General features: G+C 42.6%; 2 protein-coding genes across 3 annotated transcripts; one reads left to right on the top strand and one right to left on the bottom strand.

Annotated features, from left to right (window-relative positions):
- Positions 1–258: 258 nt before the first annotated feature.
- Positions 259–12,406, bottom strand: LOC118414605 (lymphocyte antigen 6B-like). The gene is made up of 5 exons (XM_035818763.1): positions 12,215–12,406; positions 3,933–4,023; positions 1,584–1,699; positions 976–1,078; positions 259–475 (listed from the first exon to the last, which is right to left on the bottom strand). Exons 1-5 carry the CDS (start codon positions 12,296–12,298, stop codon positions 321–323), a joined length of 549 nt encoding a protein of 182 aa, XP_035674656.1. The 5' UTR covers positions 12,299–12,406; the 3' UTR covers positions 259–320.
- On the top strand, positions 5,323–21,999 carry LOC118414604 (protein amnionless-like). Of its 2 annotated transcripts, XM_035818760.1 has the most exons (16): positions 5,323–5,546; positions 6,733–6,851; positions 13,374–13,424; positions 13,777–13,867; positions 14,238–14,336; positions 14,715–14,815; positions 15,615–15,680; positions 16,184–16,327; positions 16,739–16,835; positions 17,390–17,472; positions 17,724–17,874; positions 18,232–18,309; positions 18,753–18,858; positions 19,267–19,338; positions 20,217–20,394; positions 20,879–21,999. In XM_035818760.1, exons 1-16 carry the CDS (start codon positions 5,492–5,494, stop codon positions 20,915–20,917), a joined length of 1,530 nt encoding a protein of 509 aa, XP_035674653.1. In that variant the 5' UTR covers positions 5,323–5,491; the 3' UTR covers positions 20,918–21,999. The 2 variants fall into 2 exon arrangements, with proteins under 2 accessions (XP_035674653.1, XP_035674655.1); XM_035818762.1 differs by lacking the exon at positions 19,267–19,338 and having other exon boundaries at positions 5,325–5,546.
- Positions 22,000–23,556: the final 1,557 nt, after the last annotated feature.

Genomic DNA, 23,556 nt, shown 5'->3' with positions numbered 1-23,556 from the left:
TCCGAGCGGTAGCTATAGCTTATATCTAAGGGTAACCAAGACGGGCAGTGGTTTCAAATTGCGATGTTTTAAAATACCACAGTTTGAAAACACCGTCCGTCGATTTCATATCCCTAGAACCCTGTTTTAAACAACAATGGATATATAGGTTAGGTACCCGCGCCCTTGGATAAAGATGAACTAGCGTTAGTGATATTGCCAATTACTACGAACCACAGCGAACACTCCACTTTCTTCTTCCCGCGAAATAACATCACCGCGAACTTAGAGGAATTTACGGTAAATTTGTATCATGTAAGTGTATTCAATATGCTTAGCCATTATTTTACAAACATTACATGTAGTATTGTCGCTAGCAAAGAAGATGCCAACAACAACAGGATGTGACGTCGTGCCGTGGTAGCTGTACCGGAAGTGACGCCAGGGTCGGTGTTGCATAAGTCTGTCTTGCAGCAGGAGGTGCAGACTGCTTTGTCTGTTGGAGAAAATATTTAACTCAACTGAAACATCATACATATACATATATATGTTGCCGACTCCTATCAGATTGTATCTAATCTGTGAAGTCGAATAAATAAATATGTGTCACTTTTATGGCTCCTGAGTTCAATGGCCGTTAGTATATTTACTGATGTTCTCTGGGAGCGGATGACATACCGGGGGTATATACCATATCCTAATGTTGAATTTTGTTGAATGTTGAATGTTGAAACAAACTTTGGTTTACACCAGCCACAACGGCAAATATGTAAATTTATATAGCGTACTGAGACGTAAAATTAATGGTAGATGGTAGAATGCAGGAACACGTACCAGTATTAGTTGTATTGTAGCTATCATAAGTAAACCGACACGGAGGTTCCCATACGCCATTCACCCACCCCCTCCCTTGGAGCCCCAGTAAAACTAACCAGGATGACAGCCAAGCTAAGTATTACTATTAGTAATGTTATACTGTAGGAACTTAGTACGTACCGGTATTAGGCAATGGAAGACAACCAATACAGCTGAGACTGTGGCCACAATGTCTGCCGAACTCTGTCACAGACTTGTTTGTGGTGGAGTAAGAATATTCCGTCTGTTTGGAAGAAAAGCACGGATGCAGTTTTAAAACCAAAAGTTTGATAAAACATGGACATGCATTGCACGCATGTGACCTTGAATAAAAGTACCTGAAACATCCATTGCTTGTATCCTTCTAGGGGGACCTGCGTGTCAGTTCCCGCAAGCCGTATGCAGCCTATTTTGATCTCGACGACTGAAATTCTTAGGGCAAGCCGTCGTATTCACGTAATTCGATCAAATTTTAAGCTATTGCCATACATTATTTAATCGTGATAGGTAGGGGGTTCTTTTTCGTGAATTCAGCGTAAAATGTAAAGCGTTGTCAGGTCCCTCCATATGCAGACCCTCTAGATCTTGTAGTTTAATCATCGTCTATCGTGTCTGTGTTTGAACTTTACCATCTCAATCAGATATGGACGGTGTCGAAATCGTAAATGTTGTTAGTTGTTGTTATTTGTTTGTTTGTTTGTTTGTTTGCTTGTTTGTTTGCTTGCTTGCCTATTTCTCCCCACACTCACCACGCAACTATCGGAGGAGGCGTCACACTGCCTGACGGAGGACGGGCCGAGCCCTGCCGGGTCGTGTTGGCAGGGGTGGCCGGTGGTGGCCGAGCACGAGTAGCACCGCAGGCCGTCTGCAGGGAGACAACACGGAGCGTCAAGTCTGGTACGATAGCCTCCATAGTAGGCTCTCTGTGCATTTTTTCGTCTTTTTTTTGCAGGCCAGTTCTTATTGTACTGGGTCGCTTGTGCTGCCAGTCCGTAGCCTCCATAGCATGCCGTCTGGGCCTTTTTCGTCTTTGCTGGCCATTTCTTTTTGTACTGGGTCGCTTGTACTCCCAGTGCAAAAAGAAACGGCCAGCAAAAGTGTATCATGAGCCAAAGAGACGAAAAAGGCCCAGAGAGCCTGCTATGGAAGCTACGGGCCGGCAGTACAAGCGACCCTTTACAATAAGAAATGGCCAAAGGAAGAGCCAAAAAAGCCTCTAGAGCCTGCTATGGAGGCTAGCAACGTCAGCCTCCTGAAACATACAGCACTCATTTATTCACCCTATCTTCTTCTCCTATTGGTACGTACGAAGTATGCGCACTTCCTCAATAAGTACCCGATAGCTCTGTCAGGATTTGTGTCCTCCGACAGCCTACATTGTAAACTACCGCAGCTACAACATTGACAAATCATTCAAGCTTCTCGCGATCCGATCTCATTTCGGTTATTGTCACGTTTTGTTTCACGGATCGCCAAATGCGACTAAGGATGTATAGAATATCAATATAGCTATACAAGGCTCGTGTGAACATCCGTACGTAATATATATTCAGTGGGGAACATCAACTACTCAGGATAAAGGGGGTTGTCCCTAAAATGAAACGGTTGCAGATTTTCGTTCCGTTTGTAATTTCATGTCCTGTCACGGAGACGGTATCTGTACCTAGTTTACATTCAAGACAGAACATTTAAAGTTTACATACAAGAAAGAAAGATACATTTCTACGTAATCTCTACGGGATCTGCAATTGTACCTGATATCGAAGGACTGTAAATAAGATTTCGAGGTAAAAAATCAGAAAGGACAGAGATTGTAAGCTTATCGTGCAATAGAACATTTCTTTAAAGATTGCAATCTTTTGTTCTGAATATCCCCCATTAACCTAAGTCGAAGGGGTCCGATGTGTATAGAAATCACAGATAAAGAGGACCAACACGTGTTCTTCACTGATAACGAAAAGCGAAGTCTTCTCAGAAACAGTGCACGTTTATTCAGCGCTGCAATGAATTGATCTGATTCGACTCTAAACCTCCAGCCGAACAGTACAGGCCTTCCGGGAAATTTTACTTCCGTTATGGATGACGTAGAACCAATCCATCCTGTCTGATTGAGTTAGCCCATACACATGTAAGATAAAGCGAAGGTCAGACGACGCTGTCTAGTCCACGAGGTCAACATATTATTTAAGATGTATTGCAACGTTGTGATAAGTAAAAAATGATATTCAAACTTAAGAAGTTGCCGGATATGATATGTTTGTAGCCAATAGATGATCATCATCATCGTTCGGCTGCAGCGCAGGTGACTGCAAGCCTTCTCCAGTTCCGCCTATAGATGATATAAACTTAGATTTCCTCTTTTTGAATGCGCGGAATCCTTACTTAGTCTTTATCTATCTTCATCTCTCTCTGACTCCCTCCTCTCATCTTTTTTTTCTTCCCTTGTCACGATCGTAATAATTTTCCGAAATATCAATATATCTAACCATTGAACCATAACCCTTTACTTGTATTTCTTTTTTTTTTTGCATGGACGAAATAATCTGCTATTATTAAACATCTCCATCTCAGTCATTTATCTTAGTTTCCATCCATATTTTCCTGGTTCCGTTCATCTCTCCTACCTTTCATCCTTCACCCTTTCTGTCCTCTTATAACCCTAATCCTACGGAGGAATGTCCATCTTCTGGATTCCTCTCCCTGTTCCTTTTTCTTCTCCCTCCTTCCCTACATTCTTTCTCCTTCCTTCCTTCCCTACATCCATCCCATCCTGTACTTGATCTAAGTAAAGCTATCAGCACCAGCAGTCCCAGGGCCATGACGAGTAGCTAGTTGTATGCAGTCCGACTGCTCCCGCCATACTGTCTCCTGTTTCCCTCCCTCTATCCCTTCATCACTCCCTCCCTCCCTCCCTGCCCAGAACCTGTTCCCAGTACGGCCATCAGTAGCAGTACTAGCGCCATGAAGGGCAGCTGTATGCCTGCTCCAGCCATACTGTCTCCTCCCTCCCTCCCCCCCTCCTTTCCTCCTTATCTCCTCCCCTCTATCCCTCCATCCCTGTATCCCTCCATCACTATCTTTTCCTCCCTCCCTCGTACCTGTTCCCTGTACGGCCATCAGCAGTAGTCCCAGTGCCAAGACGGGCAGCTGTAGTCTGCCTGCACCCGCCATCCTGTCTCCTGTCTGGCCCTGTGAACACACACCAGAAACATAGGAAGTTTCACTCTCACCACTTATGTAGGACTGCGGGAGCGTACACGACTTGTTTGAACCCTCAGGTGGCTTGGGCAAGGGACCGTTCAGAAAGTCCAATGTCTCGAGAATGTTGATTCTGAGAGCTATTAATGAGGAAAATAATTCAATTACCTTTTGGTATACACTGAGGCGATATTTGAAACTCCAAAATCCTCATCAAATGTAAATAAACATAGTCATCTGCGTATGCAGCTTACACAATCCCTCACAAAAACATCTCAAAGTAATGTGATAAACACTGATTTAACTACACTATTCCCCTTTGAGCAGATTACCCGGAAGTGACAGAGACATACAGCAAGCCCATATAAAGCAGAGGCATACATGAGTGTTACTGCGTATTGTCATACAGCAACAATCCGTAATACACACAAGGTAACCATATGAGACGGGCGGGGAACTATACATGCCTTGATTCGGACGAAATTGATCGGGACCACCAAGATTCTGTCTTTAGTTACAATTACCAACCTTTCCAGAAACATGAAGGCCTTAAAACGCATGCACATTTGGATGAATATACATGTATATTGCTGGCTTTAGTCAGATATCTATAGAGATTATAAACAGTCATAACCCTGACTGATAGTCTGTTCCACGTAGAGATCTTGATATATCTAAGGTCTTGGAAGAAACTTACAGTCGCCTGTGCCGCAGTCGACCGATGATGATGATGATGATGATATCTATCTGTTGAAAGTCATTAGCAGGTGGAAGACTACACAGAACTAAGTGTAATACCATATTTAGAAGCTGTAACGTGCTTTCATTTATACGAATATATAGTTTTAGCCACATCAGTCTTGCCCACCAGTAGTTAATAATGCTCATTATCAGACAACCGAGTATACCTGTTCAAATGTATTTCCCGCTGCAATATGATAAAAGATGGATTGCATTGTGGGTGTTCTTCGTCAATACAAGCTGCGTATATAGTTATAGTCGCATTCAAGACATACTTCAACGTACTAGATAATAGTTCAGAGCTATCTATGGTAAATTGTTTGATACCTTGCTAGGTCGAATGTATTTTTTTCGATTGCACTATAAGTTTAGATTGCCATACATAAGCGATGTTTTCATTCATTCATTCATATGATTGATATAGTTTAAGTCATATTGAAGACATACGTTTAGGTACTAAATAATATTTCAGAGCTCTCTTTGGTAAATTGTAAGATACCTTGCTAGTTTTAATAAGTGTTTTTTTTTACAATTGCACTGTACGTTTAGATTGGCATATACAACTGCTTTCATTCATTCATATGAATGATATGGTTTTAGTAATATTCATGACATATCTGAAGGTTTGGCCAGACTAATCACGACACGGTAAGGCAGGTGGAAGGTACGATGAGAGGCAGACTCGTGCAGACGGCGTCAGGGCAGGACCTCCGCCGAGATGGGGACAGTTAAACTACGGGCCAAACTGCCGCTACTGCTGCTACTGTTAGCAGGTGGGTTTGCGGACTAGACTGCGCACTGAAACAATTCCCCTATATGATTGCCGTATACATCTCAACCCTCCATGTTTTTGCTACATTATCCAGTCAATCCGTATCATTCATCAAGTTATTATGCAAGCGAACTATATGGCTGATGTTGTCTCAGTTTATTTCATTTTATCGCATAAGATGTATTTTACGCACCAATGCCACTCTGTTTAGTCACATCTTGAAAAAAGAAGCCCTTTCATCAGCGGCGAAAAACGTCACCTGCTGTCGAACCCAAAACCATCAACATATTTTTTTACTTTATGAGTGATATCACTTCTTTTTTTTTTCCTTTTAAACATTTTGTTAAAACAAGATTTCTTGTCGAAACTACATTTAATTTACTAAATTGCCTTCGACACCAAACACTCGCAGCTCTCAAAGTTTTGAAAGAAAATTGTATATTTTGTCAAATCCAACATTGGTATTGTTGCCATGCACATATATGTAGATATGTCTGACAAATTTTTAGCTAAAAAAATAAGGACGACAGTAGGAAAATCTCTCTTCCGCCAGACGACTTTCTCAAGCCCCTGAAAAGCATCCACTTTTTGTTTGGTTTTTGACATTAAGTTGAAATCTGAGGATAGCTGAATGTCTTGTAGCCATCTTTATTCCCCCAGGGTCCAACAGTCGCCATTTTATCCCGTAGCTAGCCTCCTTACCATTCCGGTGACGTCATTCACAGACAATCAACAGGTTGCGTCACGACCAATAGAATCGTTCCAACTCAACCATGCACATATTCATAACATCACACCGTTACACAATCCAAAGCTTTTCAGCCTTCAAATGAAAACATATAATATATAGGAAAATGATTATTGTATTTTGTCCCTGGGTTTTTATAGAGACAGCGTTGTAACGCGATCATCTTTAATCAGAGAAAGACATATCCATTTCAGCAAACATTAATGATTAGGTATTGAGCAAAGTAGGAAGGGCTGTGATTGCTATTGAGTGACTGACTATTGTATAATAGTCTTATCTAATCTTTTGTGATATACGGGCAATAAGTACTTCTTGCTGACTTACTGCTGGCAACTGCAGATCATTTAATCTGAGACCGACCTCGACGGTGTTCCCGAAAAAGAAATGTAGTACTCTTCTGCTACATTAAACCAATGTTATTGTATTTTTTCCAATCCAGTCCTGTCGGCCGATGGTGCAAAGAAGATCTGGCTGAAGAACACCAACTGGATGAACTCCGCCAACTGGGACCGAGGCTCGCCGCCCTGCAGCAAACAGGTCGTGTCCTTCCAGGAAAAGGTGGGTGTCGTAAAATCACAACCTACTGAAGAACATGTTATGTTGATGGTCTATTCGTTCTCAGTCGGAGGCTATTGACAGGATCGTCCTGTCAATACGCTTGCGTTGTTGAATGTACCATCCTTTCAATCATAAAAATGTACGCACAATATCGACAATATAAGATAACGTCCTTGAGTATACTTACATACGGGAGGCGTTATTGACAGGGCCATCATGACTAATATACATGTAAGTTCGATGTTGCGAGAACTTCAAGTTAGAATATTCCCCATCCTTATGCGCGAGTTCACAATGATTTTTGTTTTCGTCTGATGATTCTCTTATCGCTTTGAAGATAAAATTGTTCGATCGTGTTGTTTTGAAGAATGACCTGTTCATAAAGAGCAATCACAGTAGAGTTGATTATTCTATTACTGTCAAAACACACGAGACCACTTCTTTTATAGATCCAAGGAGGTTGAAAAGGGAACCTCCTTGACAGATCTAATCATACCCCCTCTCTGGGAGAAGTATATTGTTTCGTGTCTGGTCCCTGATCTGGTTCTGTTTGGAGCCAAGGGCAGCATGTATCAAGGCTACATGACGGAGGATTTGATATAAGTCATATAACTATGGTATTGCAATGATACCCAATGGTATACTTGTCCTTTTCTATGGGGCTATCAAAATGATTTCCAAGAATTGCTGTGAAAGATAATTGGTTAATTAAGGGCCAACCTAGGAACGTGATTCTAGCCCATGACCTAATATGATTACGTTATGTTATTTTCGAATGATCAAAGGCAGGATCCGTGGCCGGCGTTTAGGCTTGTTGTGCTATTGACTCAGAGCGTTCCGTACACGTCAAACTATAAATACAGTAGAAGCCAGTTAATTGCACATCGAATTAACGCACACTTCCGTTAACTGCACGAAATCCCACAATCCCAAACCGGTGCGATCCAGCTAGATAACTTCGCATTGTTGCCGCATCAGCCGGATAATTGCACGAAATTCACTGGCGAATAGGCCGTGCAATTAAGTGGCTTCTACCCTATCTGGTCGAAATCAGAACATACGTAATTATAAAACAGTAAATACCCCTCCCTTCAGGAACAAACTGACCGACACAGATCTAGAGCCGGGTAGTAGTTCGCGAAAGGTTATCATGTTCTCTTCTGCCACCCAAGAAACTTGAAATGGTTTACTATTCCAGGCGTTAGAGATGCCCAAGTTCCCTGACGAAATAGCATAGAAGCGGCTGTATATAGTGTACAATAAACGGCCCAATAAACGTTGGAGCGAACTACTATCGGGAGGGTACCCAGGCTAAAAGAGGCTGCTACGGAGGCTTCCAAAAAGACACAAAATCATGAATTGCACTATTTGTTACTACTTCTTATCATACTAGGTACTCTGATGACACTTTTTGAGAGACATGCCAAATTAATATTCTTTTGGAGCAAAACACGTGTTCTGAGATAACCCCCTTTCCTTTCCGTCCCAATACGATGCACGTCTTTTCACACATAGCTTAAGTAACTCCCGTACACTGTATACCCTCACATTCTCCGTTCAACCGAGACTGACTTCAAACGATCGACATATTCTAGCACCATTCTTAAAGTCTTGTCAAATCAACAGAAAACAATTTGTTAACAAGTCCTGCGCGCATGGAAGAGTGTAACAAATTTGTAAACAATATGTAACGTTAATACTTATAACCCTAAAAACCTACCTGTAGAATTATGGATAAACGTAAACTTTAAGTAACTAACACTAGGATCTAAAATCGATTGAGACTTACCTCAAATTTTACCTGTCTTCTGTGTGATGTTGGTGGGACCAACGACGAAAAACCGAGTAAGACACAGTTTTGATATTGCGGGAAAGCCAATGGGGGTTTGAAGGCCACTTGTGCCTATTGGCTCAGATGAAGTGAGGGTTCTTTGGGGTTATTCAGTACTCTGAATTTATAAATAGTCCTTCAATTTGGAATTTAGATACAGTCCTTAATGTTGCATGTATAATCATTTATAAAGTCTACTACATTTTACGGTGCTATGTAAAACGCAATTGCTTTTTGTACGTATCAATCGTATTCAGCAGCAATACTTCCTTGGCAATGGCAATATCTCATACGCCAAATAGCACAGCTGAAATTAAGTTATTCCCGTACACAGTATCCCCTTACATAGATGTCCAACCGTTTAAAGACGTAGTAATAACTCATGAATACAACGTGGCAAGACAGAAATGGACTTAGTGTAGCCTCTACAGTCAGTTGTGTTTTCGATCACCACAATCTAATCACCTTGCGAAGTCTCAATGAAACAATAACTTCCTCATTTAGCAAGCCTCAATCAGATTGGTATCAGTTGTTGACTGACCAACGAGAACGGGAGAGAGTCCATATTTCCATTTCTACAAAGTCTTCTTTCTAACTGTCGAAACTAAATATCAACATGAGGGGGCGACTCCGCGACCGGGTTCTCAAATATTCCTAAATCAAGCAGTAATCTTACCTTTCTTATCCTCTGGATCTTTGAACTGTCACCTAGACATTATACTCCCGAGTCGGGTGGAGGCGTATTGACTTCCCAAAGCTTGCTCAGTTTTATGTCAATGTTCCATATTTACATTCTTTTCTTGCACGGGGAGTTTCCAAGGAACCTGGTATGACACGGCACAGACCTTCTTAAGACTCCCTGTCGCAGACAAGGTCACCACCCTCCAATTATATCAGAGAAAGCCCTCTTTTTAACGGCCGATTAGGTTCATTATGTTTCAAAACAATGTTGCCTGTTTTTTCAAAGATTGTTTTGAGTATGAGCAGACCATGCCGCCGTGGCCACACACACTTGAAGGGGACGCTAAAATCACCCTTTGTGATCTCTGTGTGCGTACTGATGACAAATACACACATACGTCACAGTCTACGCAAGAACAGGCACATGCGGACAGCCATGTTGGTCTCGTCTTTCATGACTAGTTTGGAAAGAAACACCGTATCTAATCATGTCTATACAGGGTTTATAATTGTCACAAAAGACGGCTAATTTGTTCAAAGCCTATATGATGTGTGTATACTGTATCATGACATTTCATTTGTCAGCAAACTTTGTTTAAACAGAGGTATGCTTTGTGGTGGACTTAAGTCGATCCACAGCAAACACTCAGTCATACTGTGCACACTTAGTTACAGGTGGGCCATGGCACCCTTTCTTTCACCCGTCACTCACGGCGCTGTTTGTCCGTAAATGCCTGCACTATACAAGGCTGTTTGTGTGACGTCTTACGCAAATGACGACGTTGTGTAACGTTGGATCGGAGATTTAATCGTTAAACGTTTAACGATTCATCTGGAGAATTGGCTACATTCATCTCTGTAGGTTGTCGCCAGGTGCATGTATGTCTGTATGGCTATTCTCCAAGTAGATGTAATGATCCAACTAATTCTCAGTGTGTGTTTTGCGCCTGTTTTTGCAACATTTAACACTATTTTCTGGTAGAACACCTTTTCTTAGAAGGAGGCGAGTCTTTGAAAATGTTCAATGCTGGAAAAAAGTTCTAAATACCGAATAAAAAGACGTAAAACACTGACAATGCGCCGAATCCTTACATCTGCTTAAAAAGATAAGTGTGTATCATTCATACTGTAAGCAAAATGCTGTTAGATTTTTGTTTTCAATTGGCGTGCTAGATGAGAACTGAAAATAAGTGATTTGTTTGTATAGTTTGCTCCTATCGACCCTTCAGGAAATCATTGACTAGTTGCATCCAAGAACCGCTCATTGTTGTTATCAATGTGGAAACATTGACCCAAATGTGACAAGACAAACTAGGTTAAATATTTGATAATCCCTCCTGAGGGTAAACCTGTCATGCCGACCAAACATCACTTCGTTTATTATGGTTTGAAAACGCAATCGGTTATAGCCATGGTTTGAGAAAGTCCCCAATGCGTTTTTCCACTATACGGTGATTCCTGAGCGAGCTTACATGTACAGCGACCCAAATCAATTATTGTGGCTCTTGAATTCATGATGATGATTCAAAAGACAACAAAACAGACAACTTAGAAACAGATCTTTCTGATCTCAGCTTTCTGATCTCAGTTGCAATTGGTTACTCAGCGGAGACATACTTGACACTGCGGGTTCGGGTTAAGAAACATGTTACAGTAGACCTACATGTAAAAGCCCTTGAGATTTCACAAGAGGCGTTAACACACTTTGTCACAGCTGGTCTCGCTACTTAATTGGATTTTTTGCTAGCAATAATATTAGATGGTTACGAATACTGGGGGAAAAGTCTCACTAGTAATGTATGCACTGTAACACCCTTCCACAAAACTTTTATTCCAGATGTAAGATATCTAAACTTTCGAGAAATGACAGGTCATTTGTAATACGATTAAAGAAACAATGTAACCTTACTGAAAGACAACATATTGGTAGGAACTGTTCTATAAACAGCCCTTCTGAAGTCGCAAATCCCCTTCAATTAGTGAAAGTGACGAAGATTTAGTAAACCCATAAAAGTAATAGAATGCCAGAAATACTAAGAGCTTTATAACGTTAAATCCAGGTTTGAGTTTGTTTTAGCGATGCGCGCACGGAAATTACTATATTTCACGTATCAACATCTCTTTATCATTGCTACATGTAAACATTTTAACCGGTGTTAAGCCAAAGAGTAATAAAGCTGAATCTGAATCTGATATTGTCAACAGTGATTTCTTCGTAAGACCGCTGTTTCTTTCCGTAGTCACAATTTCATGTTTCAGTCTGGGCATAATATGATGTAATATAAAGGAGTTTAGCGTCAACTAATTGTCAATAATTAACTGGACATTCAAGAAACAATACATATTGATCCACATACTTTCAAAACAATGCCAGCAGTGCCCATGACTGCTTGAACAGGAAGCCTACAGGGAACTTGATATCATTCTACGAATGACAGATAACCAAAGGAGTGCCGGGCGTGTCTTTGCAGTAACCTGCACTTGCACGGCTAAGTAGGTTATATTTATCCATAGACAATTCTTGTTGGAGCGCAGAAGAATTCTGAGCAGCCGACAAAAATCACAAAACATCCCGCGCTTTCTCCCCAACACCACAATGGTCTATTGACGAAGTACAGTACGCGCGTTTGTTCCACGTTACTTTCAAGGGCAAGAGGAACGATTTTTAGAGGTGTTGATTGTCGTATAAACGCAAAGTACTAAAATCGATATTTTTGTGCTAACTCTAAAAGCAACATTGTTCTGGGAGGTACACATCCGACTTGTTTCATACCAAGGACATTCACGCTGCAAAGGGGCTGAACGCTGTAACACCTCCACCTGGTTCACAGGTAAACAGAAGCCAACTCACCTGAGAGAGATTGTGCGCACACTTCAACTCCAGCTTTTGTAGAAATACGATTAAAAGCTTCACTCTAACTTCAGTTTGGCTCATGTATATATCTCGGACATCTTCGACAGACTGTGATTACGGAACGAAGACGTACTTGCTCTCTGCTGAAGACGCACTTCCTTCCTCAAGCTGTCATCGTACCTGCTGTAGTGAAATATGACACCTCTTAAAGGGGACCGATCAGTTGTGCTTTCTGTGGGGTGTTGGGGGTGCGATGTTTCAAACGGGAGACTTGAAACTTTATAATAGATTTTTACAACAGTCCCTTTTGCGTACGTAGTATGAAGCGATGGTAGAATTCCAGTTGATACTTGTGAGACTGACTGAATGTTTCAAGATCAAAGAGTGACAAAAGCACAAACGGACCGCCCCTAGCCTGCCTTGTTGGTACAGGACTGTGTATCTGGTCATGCATCGGTACCAGCCAATCCCTGTACTGTTGCGTCACGCTAAAGACTGTGTTATAAAAGAGACCCCCACGACTCCTGATCTTTAAGCAGGTGTTTGGGTGGATACTTATATTTCTTGAAGGAAATACATACAGTTTTTGCTGGTGTGTTCTTCTTCCTTTTTCTTCTTCTGTCATTTTGGCGACGCCTTAGGGGCGAGACTAATTGTATAGTATTGTGTGCAAGTTGCTTGACAAAATGCAAAATACTGGAAGGGAAACATCGATATCTGACATTTTCTATTAAAAAATGTTGCCCTTTTAGTTTCAAACTTTTTTTGACCTGTCTGCTTTTCTGACGATGGATCAGACAATTGTCACAAACGTCCATAGTCATTATAGTCATATACGTATTACTCTTTACAATGTACTAGTACCTGCTCACCAACGCTTCGGTGCCCAGCGCTGTACATGTAATGCTCGGAGCTGCTTCTAGCTGCTAGTTCTCGTTGCGACGTGAATGTAGTTACAGGATTGTCCAAGCATTGGGGCTTTTATCAACTCCTTGGATAGGCCTAATCTCCAAGCAGATGTTACGGTAGCAAGATTGTGACTGCCAGTCATTGACCGTCTCCATGAACCTTTGTGGCAGCAGGTAAGATCTTGTCACCGGAAGATGTGCTTGGAGATCGCTACTGAATCATGCCCCACTCTCTTGTGTCCCCACAGCCCAACCCGTACGCAGTGTTCGTGCAGAATGACGTCAGTGTGGGAGAATTGGTGAGTACCTCTGTGGCCGACTAGTTAGGCCTACGTTACATTTTCAACCCGGGGCCTAGCTGGACAGCTTTCGGGGACGAAAAGTATGATATAAAAGAAACCAATCTACACAAGGCATAAAGAGAATAGTCGTGGGCATTATTTGTGTATATTTCTACGTATGTATAAATTTTTCATTTCCACAAACAGCCCGGCCGGGCCCCGGTTTGGAAATGTGACGTTAGCCTTAGAATATGTTCTTAATGACGCGAGCTCATTTTCCTGGCATTCAGAAGAAACTGTTCGACATTTGCGGTGCGTTGAGTGCTGCATTTTACCGTTCGCCCAATCTTTCATTCCCACCCCACCTCAGGTCCTCCCGTTGAACGGAGAGATTGTGTTCGCGGATGACCTGAAGGTCAACTTTGGATCGTTCACCGACGACCCCGCCTGCATGGCTGGAGGTAAGGGTCGAAAGGAAGTAAAAAGGTTCTGTCCACGTGTATCAAAAATTGTGTGTTTTTGTTTGTATTTGTCTGTCTCTGTGTGCGTCTATGTGTGTGTGCGCGTGTGCGTGCGTCTGTGTGAGTGTCTCTATACTTTGTGAGTGAGTGAGTGTGTGTTTGTGTCTGTATACTCCCTATGTGTGCACGCGTGTCCGTGCTGTGTGTGTGTGCGCGCGCGCGTCTGTCTGTCTGCGTGCCTGAGGGCCCTCGATTTTTGGCGACGCCTCAGAGGCTAGCCTAATAGTATAGTGTGTGTCCGTTTGACAAGAATTCCCCAAATTCCTGGAATTTTTCTCTCTGATCACATTGTCTCTCCATGTTCCCCCAGATAACAGGTTCGTGGGCGGAGAGCCGGGAGACTGGCTCAACCCGCACAACTGGCGCGTGGAGGATGACGGGAACCTGGTGGAACCGATGTCACCCGAAGGTGAGTCGATCAATGTAATTCTCAATGAAAAGCTAAAATCTCTAAGTTAAGCTTTGCCTTCAGTCCCTTCATTCACCAACCATCTATCTCATGGTTGTATATTTGTAAAAGCAGATTAGTCAATGGGAAGCTGAAATCTTCACACTACGTTTTGCTGTTCATCTACTCATTCATCCATCTCACTGTTTATTTATTTTACAAAAACAGATTAGTCAATGGGAAGCTGAAATCTTCACACAAAGTTTTGCTTTTCATCCATCCATCCATTCATTCATTCATCCATCTATCTCATTATTTATGTATTAAAAAAAAACAGATTATTCAATGAAAAGCTAACATCTTCACGCTAAGTTTTGCCGTTGACCCCTCTCCCCCCAGACGACTCTTCCCCCACCAGCCCTGGGGATGACACCGACGGGTTCCCGGTGCTGCATGCCGAGGTCGTGCCCTGTACCCACGACACCGTCGTCTTTCCGGAGGTAAGGCGGAAAGGTTAATCTCCAAGCAGATCTTGCTGTGGCATAAGATACTATCATAAGCTTGGGAAGGAGTTAAGCCGGTAGAGGAGTTTCCTCGGTTTCGCTGTGGGCGGTGGTGCTCCTCTGCCGGCTTAACTCCTTCCCAAGCTTGTGATACTATCTGATGCCACAGCAAGATCTGTTTGGAGATTAGGAAAAGATCACAATCAAAGCCATGCGCATGGGTGCATTTTCATGCCATGCTATAATAAGTGAAAGAAGTCTTTTTCTTGCAGAATGTTGGCAATTTGGAGCAAGAAATTACTTGTAATGGTTTGGCCATTTATTTTGTTAGCAGAGTGTTTAGAGTGTCCTGTACACTATAGAGTAAGAGCAGTTTAGATGCACTCTTGTTTAGAGAGGTCAAAGGTCAGCAGGGTTTGTTTCGGTGCTGTAGGAACACTTTCTATCGTTAGCAATCTGTTAAGATCATTAGATGGGCACTTTGGAAGTCAGACTATGCTGGCAATGTGAGTTTTTGTTAGGTATCTAACTTTCGACAGCCTTTCCTTTCATGTTTTCTATATACTAAATGAATGTTCTATATATTAAATGAATGTATTAGTGGGCTGTGGCCTAATGAATGCACATATAGAATTCATGTAAACGATGACATATCATTCAGAACTCTCACACGATAGTTTCAACTTAAAGATAGAACTTGCTCATGGCATCATATGAAATAAGTAACAAGCACTAGTGATAACACCGTTCTGAACGACATTACATTTTCTTTCCTAATTTCGACTTTGTCTCCCAGAACGCCACGTACCTGGTGCGCCTGGACCACAGCAAGCAGGTCAAACACGTGGACTTCACCGGCAAGGTATGTGTTGAAAAAAAGATATGTTGTGTTCTCTTTTTGTGTTGTCCCGTAAGGGAAATCTAAAAAATCTCATTGGAAGCACCAAAGGAACATTTAGACTTTATTTAGGGCTTGGAATGACAAGCAAATCGTCGTGTCAGATTGAGGTTTATCCCGTTCATTGCGAATCAATTAGTTATATTTCACAACTAACTGTGGACAAAAGAGAATCATGGAATATCAAGGGCCAGTGGACAAACCCATATTCTCTTCGTTTTTTTCCAAATGCAATTCAATCTCTTTAACTGGATAGAAACGGAGATTTAATCCCGGACGTTTCTAGTGACATCCATCACACAGCTCTGAACTAGTGACGCTAAAGATGCGGATGTCACTCGAAACGTCCGGAAGTAAATCTCCGTTTTTATCCAGTTGTAGAGATTGAGTTGTATTTGCATTTTGTTTACCTGGATGTCTAACGCAAACCTTCATTAACTTTCTTTTTCTTTTGTTTTCAAAATAAGGTTTACAAGCGTAAGCCTGAATTCCACCAGTTCTTGAGGTCGGAGAACGGTGAGATGCAGTTCAAGTTGGGACCGTCAGGGGACATCGCTGTGATGGGGCAGGACTGCAAGGAGTTGTCCGGCTGTTACTGCGGTAACGAGGAAGTAAGTGAACTTTTTCAGGTTCAAGAGATAAAAAGACAAATTTGGCTATTTCCTGATAAAAGATTGAGACTATGGGAACTTTAACAGCTTTGTTACATGTTCGCATAGAAACCCCGTGCCAGAATACTTTGTAAAGCACTACAGAAAGGCGATGTATAGCTTTCTAGCCCAAGCCTAAGTGCAAGCCTAGTTCGTTTGCAAAGGCGTCTTTGCCAACACCGAAACACTTTCACCTGAGATCACCCAGGCAAGGTACTATTTAGGAAGTCGGATGGCGCTCAATGTCGACAACCCTATATTTTGGGCGCACATTCAATCCTAATTGGTGGGTTTTAGTTATCTTTCTGTAGTCTGTAGTGACTTGAGAAGCTGTTTCTCAGGAAGCAAATCTTGACCACTCCTTCCACCCAGCACATGGACCTGATCTGTGACCTGTACGGAGACAACTGTCCTCCTCTGACCTGCAGCAGTCCCATCACCCCCCGCGGTAGCTGCTGCCCCATGTGCGGTAAGTGCTTAGTCTCAATCTCCAAGCAGATGTAAGGATCCGGCTATGAGATACCTTAAGTATAGACACTGGTAGCCTATTTTCACAGCTGCTTGTAGCTTTACACGTATGTTTTCAGTCATTTCAGTACAGTCCTCAAATTGTGTATTCTTACATATTTGGTAAGAAGAGCCACTCATGATCAGTTGCAGAACTCACCTTGGCACCTACTTACATACAATAATGTGACGTCGACATACACGTAAATACATGTAAATTTTAACGCTGCACTTTTTTGGCGCGCATTGGAGAACGTCACTTTAAAATATTCACAGGCAAAAAGACGCTGAATGGAAACTTTTTCTTTGAAAGCGTTAACGGCAAGCGTGCGTACAAAATTAACGTATTGTCAAATGATATTAAACTATATCGTAGCAGAAATTATGTTCCATTTACATACCGTAGTCAAACAACATTTCGTGCCTTCACTCCAGGGTTCCCAATTTTATAATCATAACCTACATGACAGCTACTAACATCTATTCCCCCCCCCCCCACCCTTCTAACACTCACAGGTTCAGTTCTCCTGCTGAACTATGACGACACCTTCGACATCATGGCGTTCCAGGACCGTCTGGTGGTGGACTTCGTGCCCAAGGTAACGTCATCTAAGACTTCAGGACATGTTCTGGCGTTTTAGTGGCAATATCGTGCTGCATGCATGAGTAAGTAAGCTGGCTGACGGGCACGTGCAGCTGTTGCTTGTTTGTTTGTTTGTTTGTTTGACTATATTCTGTTCTTGTCCCATTGGTGCGTGAGTACAAGGGCCGCTTGAGTAAGCTGGCTGACGGTCACGTGCAGATGTTGCTTGTTTGTTTGTTTGACTGTATGTTGTTCTTGTCATGACAGGTGCGTGAGTACACGGGCCGTGTGAAGGGCCGTGTGAGTAAACTGGCGGACGGGCACGTGCAGCTGGTGCTGGTGGATGACGTGTCCGGAGCTCGGAACGGCATGGCCGCGGTGGAGGTCGGGGAGCACGTCGCCTCCGTCATCGAGAGAGGTAGGCAACTCATGCACAGTCTCCAAGCAGATGTTTGGCGTAGAAAATCGCGTCGAGTGTAGCCGGCCTAGGAGTGTTCATTGGCTACCAGAGGCCGACGACACTCCTTTGCCAGATTTTGATACCGTAGGATCTGCTTGGAGATTACACTAACTAGCCTAGATTCCATCCAACCTAGCTATCACTGGCTCTCCATTTTCGGTTGCTTATTTTGATCTACCGGGCCCCTATCAACAAAACTGGGCAAATGTACGTTGGATGTAGGGCAACCATGGACGGCTGGAAATATATGAATAGGCAAACGCTAGCTTGAGAACTGTTGCCGTTATTCCTTAATTGATGCTTTCTCTTCCGCAGACATGGGACCGTACCCGACCTACGGAGTGAAGGGTCTCACCATCAAGAACTCCGGTATCGGCAACGTCGCCCAAGTCGGTAAGTACGGAAACGTTATCTATAGAGACCAGCTCAAGACAAAGACGCACAGAAAACCATCACGGTAGACTATAGGCATGACTCTTGGTGCTTGGGTCAATTACTTATCAATGGGACCTTATCTGGACGATGGTAATGTTGTCCTCATATATAGAGACAATCACTAGTAGAGATGCTATACTGGTATAGATAAGGCCGCAGGGTACATTTTTCTACACAGGCCCCGGGTGGACTTCCTATTTGTTTGTCATGCTTCATCAGAAATGCACCCTATCATAATTTATGTATATATTTTACATGTTTTCAAGAGTCACTGATTGAAGAATTGTTCTATCATATTGAATTACTTATTTACACTTTTCTTCGTCATGAACTACACTAAAGCGTACACTTGTCCGTATTTTGTACATGTAACAAATACTTGGTACTGTTGCCGTTGCCAGCACGAGGGTCCGGCGGGAACACCGTGCTGTACATTGCGGCCGGGGCCGGCGGCGGGGCGGTGTTCTTCATCGCCATCCTGGTGTCCCTCGTCATCATCATGAAGAAGTAAGACTTAATGGTTAACTATTACAAACATGTTACATTTCTACAGAAGGATCGACCCGAAGTGAAACAAATCGAAATTGACAATTTCCCACTGAATTTTTGTCGAGTGACTGTTACAGATGACCGGTCCACTCCGAAAGTCGTGATTAACAGATAAGAGCCCAATCTGAGCTTGTCCCAAGTAAAAAGGGTTGGTGCACAACAAACTTGTCCAGAATGGCCAATTGATAAACTGTCGGTCAGGGACTGTGCCATTCCATTCCCTGTTGTGTCGGGAAGTTACAGTCCTGCTTCAGAATGCATTCCGCCGGCACAGATGCAACTTCCAAGCTGCAGAGCTCATACATGAGCGCGCGGTGACATATGCCCGAGAAAAATGACGGCAGAAACTTGGTCTTTATTCCCCAGGTCTTGCAGCAGTGGTCCCGCGCGCGATACAGCCGGCCGCCCCAGAACCGCCTCCGTCAGACTTACCTCCTGGTGAATAATTTAAGTCTCCAAGCAGATGCTAGGAGGGAAAAACCGTTGTTCAGTTTTACATTTTTCAGTGGCACGAAAGGTGGTATTTACCAATCGCGGTAAACGCCAGGTATGTCTGGTAATGTTTAAATTTTGGCAAGCATTACCAGCCTTACCTGGCATTTACCGGTACTGGTAAATACCACTTTTCGTGCAATTCTCATCGGGAGGTTATGCGTGTCAGAAAGAAAAAAAATTGCAAAACGAGATTTTTAAAGAATTTTTACCTCCCAACATCTGCTTGGAAACTGAATAATTCAAAATCCGTAATACGGATTAAGATATATACAATATCAACTAAATGATGGCACCATTGTGATTCTTGGGGGCACTTCTTTTTGCGGCGTTTGTTTGACAATAATTGACGACAGTACTCATATGTGACAGGTGTTGAAGGCGTGGTCAAACACAAGCCTCAAAAACTTGTACTGCAACATGAGAAGACAAGATGGTCAATTTCTGAACTCATATTGTAACAAGCAAGTTATGCTTTTGGTTACGTCAATGAAGGTTAGGCATCCAGGTAAAAAGCAGCTACTCAAGGAACTGGATACATTTTTTTTGAAACGGTCAGACTTTTCCACTAGGATCCACTAGTTTTCGTCAGTGTCAGTGACACTGAAGTAATCTGGAAGAAACTGGTCTTATATACCCTAGCTAAGTTGCTTAAGTAACTGCTTTTTTGGCACATGCTGTTGGGTGTCTTGCAGTAGATGTTGATGTGAAAGGCAAAAAGTTATTTGGTTCCATATGGGTGTTTATCTTACAATACCAGGTGACTCCGTATCTTGAATAGTTGACTTTAGTCATTTTTAGACATGTACTTGTCGTTTGTCCAGGCGCCGCGCGGACTCGGAGGGCGGACAGAACGGCGCTAGCGTGAGGAAGCCGCCGATGCCGGCGGGCGCAGGGCGTCCCGGAGCCGCCGGGCAGGCTGGCGGGGGTGCCGGGCCCAGCGGCGGGGACAAGGGGGCGGACAAGGGCTTCGAGAACCCCGTGTATGACAACCCCATCAAGGTCAGTCAAGATTATAAGTATATAACCTCACTTTATTACCTTTGTCGAGAACATTATGTCTTCATTGGCATTGCCGTCTGTTTATATGTATGTGGACCGCATAATTCAAGGCGTTGTAATTTTTATGACGTTTGATTTTAGTCTAGTGCTGGCCACCTTGTCCTGTCCTTGCGTAGTTACTACAAAATATCTTTATATATACCTACTAGTACATACATATTATGACATCAACCCAAAAGATGATGTTCAACGACGAATGGCAAAATGGGATTATAATTGTTTACAAACACATATAGATATATTTTTCAAACACAACTGTACATTTTCTTAGATAGAATTCTACACATGCATGCAGGCAACCAGATGACATTCACAACGTGGCAATTCTTCGTCAACAAAAGAACTGGTGCTATGGTAGTGTGCGTGCGACACTTAGCATGTTACTCAGGTACTGCATAGTAACTGTTTTTCACTGTTCTTCCAGGACAACCCTCTGTACGCCGACATACCCGACGACCCGTGAGCTGGACTCTGGGAGTCGAGGATTCCGGTTGGGCAATGAAGGAATCACTTGGTTTTACCATAGCCAATCATTTGCTTGCGAGCATCGTGCCAAAAATATGCACTTGATTTTTCTTTGTCACATAGAAAATGTAGTGCGACGATTTGTACACCATGTGATTCTCATGGACTTTGATTATATTCTTGATGCAGAATGTTAGAATTTGTTTTTGAAAAAAAAATTGTAGATGGTGTAACCTGTGAACACACTCAAAGGGAAATGACGTCGTAGAGCAAGTACAATATGGTATATGTAAAAGAATTACAATTCTGAAAAGTCACAAGATCATCCTTGTTGAAATTGATCAGTGTGTGAAGTAAATAATTCACGATTTGTAGTTGTTGATGCAGTATTTAATTTTCATGGTATTAACAAATAAGTACTTGACATATCATTAATGTTTGTAGAAATGAGAGATCATTAGTAGAAATCATTTTGAAGCAAAGTTGAAATGTAATTTTCAACACAACAAAATTTGACTGACGAAATCGATAGACCGGTGTTTATCAACAAATGAGTAATCGCCAACAATTACATTTTGCTTGTGAATGTGTCATGACTATAACTATCATAACGTTATCTGTTATTGCTTTCCAAAAACCCACCACGTACACTCCGCCTAGGCCTGTGGCTTGCACACAGAACTATCCATTTTCTAAAACCATTTCAAACTGCTCATGACAAATAGCACACGTATGATTTGAATCACATTTAATTCGCCGATCAGAGGTCATGGTTGTTAACCGCTTTTAGAAGAGTGAGTCATGGCCTCCCTCTCCATATCATCTCTACGGTAAATTAAAAAGTTGCGGACTATGTGATTTACAGGTAAAACCACTCGCCCCAAGAAATACATTCGTCATACCTATATCTAATTGAACGCTCCGTTATTTGACCATAACCGACACCACTTTACATAAAAGCAATCGAGTATCTGATAAGAGAACTGCTTCAAGCCAAAACAGACAACTTCTCAACAAGTTAAGAGAATGACCTAGCGTTTGAAAAACATCTTACAATGAGGCAACGCACTTCAGAGCCTGGATTTTCTGTGGATGCACATAGCTTCTGATTTATATATTCACCTTAACTGATGAAGTTTGTGCTGGAATAGTTGTTATTGTATATCATATGGTGGGCTGATTCAGCACGTAAAATCTGTAGCGATGTAGACATGAAGAGGGCTTTATGGAAATTGTCATCACTGATGGTGAAGCAAGGAGAAGTTATCAAGAAGGTGAATAAATTTTCAGCACTCGATACCTGAGAGTCGGCTCTTACTTGTAGGAATAGACTTTCAACCTCTGTCTGAAGGTGCTCAAGAGGCACCTAAAAGAAAATTACAGTGGAGACTCGGATATTGCAGGACATTGGAGATTTATTTTACACAACCGGTAATTATTACCTACTTACGAAAAGTTACGTTCTGATACCTATCAGCATCTTTCTCAGAGCATGTGACTAGAGTGCTGCTTCAAGCCGCAATTTGTAGCCGAATGTAGGGGAGGATACAAACTTTGCCACGTTTGGGATTGTGTTCTAGCCGCAAAAGCGCTACCTACATCAGCTACGTGTAGCGGTACCGGTGAGTGGCTGGACTCCAGTAAGAAGCTCTGAGGAAGATGTCTGATATATAGGCAATGAAACGTAAGCAGGTGAGAAATACGGGAAAAGAAATATCCTATATCCGACCAACCTGATTAGATTACTTTAGGGTGTTTCGTTTTTGTAAGGGCAGTATCCGAACCCCGTGGATTTGGTACACTACTTCGCTAGTACAAAATTTGGTTAAAAAACAATTTTTTGTTTCATTCGCCTTGTCAAACGATTCAAGTCATTCCGTATGTGACATATACTTTGAATCCATCCATCCATCCATCCATCCATCCCTCCCTCCACCCATCCATCCATCCATCCACCCATCCATACATCCATCTACCCACCCATCCATCCATCCATCCATCCACACACCCATCCATCCATCCATCCATCCATCCCTCCCTCCCTCCACCCATCCATCCATCCATCCATCCATTCATCCATCCATCCATCCATCCATCCATCCATCCATCCATCCATCCATCCATCCATCCATCCATCCATCCATCCATCCATCCATCACCTCATCGTGTGGAGTCTTTCACAGAGTCTCGGCGTTTGTTCCGGGCAATGTACCTGTAGATAAATCCTTGGCTTGCGAGTGGGACCTAACTGACTTAACTGGTGCCGTCGGCGGGTTGGCGCGTCAACCCCACCTATAGGTCAACCGGTTAACCCAATATTGGCTTCCAGTCAAATGGTGAGCCTCCTGTACCATAGTCAGGGTCAAGTTCAAGCTCATGTGTGATACGTGCGTTTCCCTTTCCCCATATATTCAGCGATTTTATGTGCTGAATGATTATGCACACTATCCACACAACGGGGACATTAGCGACCAATTGGACTTGCATGATGTTGTTGAAAGTTGTACATCCAGGTGATAAGCTATGATTTCCAAAGCAAATAACTGGAAGGATTTATAGACGACATCATCCGTCAAGGATTAAACCAGAATCTGGAGTTACTGGGTTTTCAACCCAAAATCACTACTTTACTGAGTT

This window comes from Branchiostoma floridae, chromosome 4, assembly GCF_000003815.2.
Source record: "Branchiostoma floridae strain S238N-H82 chromosome 4, Bfl_VNyyK, whole genome shotgun sequence".
In the NCBI taxonomy this organism is placed as follows: Eukaryota; Metazoa; Chordata; class Leptocardii; order Amphioxiformes; family Branchiostomatidae; genus Branchiostoma; species Branchiostoma floridae.
This window is presented reverse-complemented; position numbering and strand designations above follow the sequence as displayed.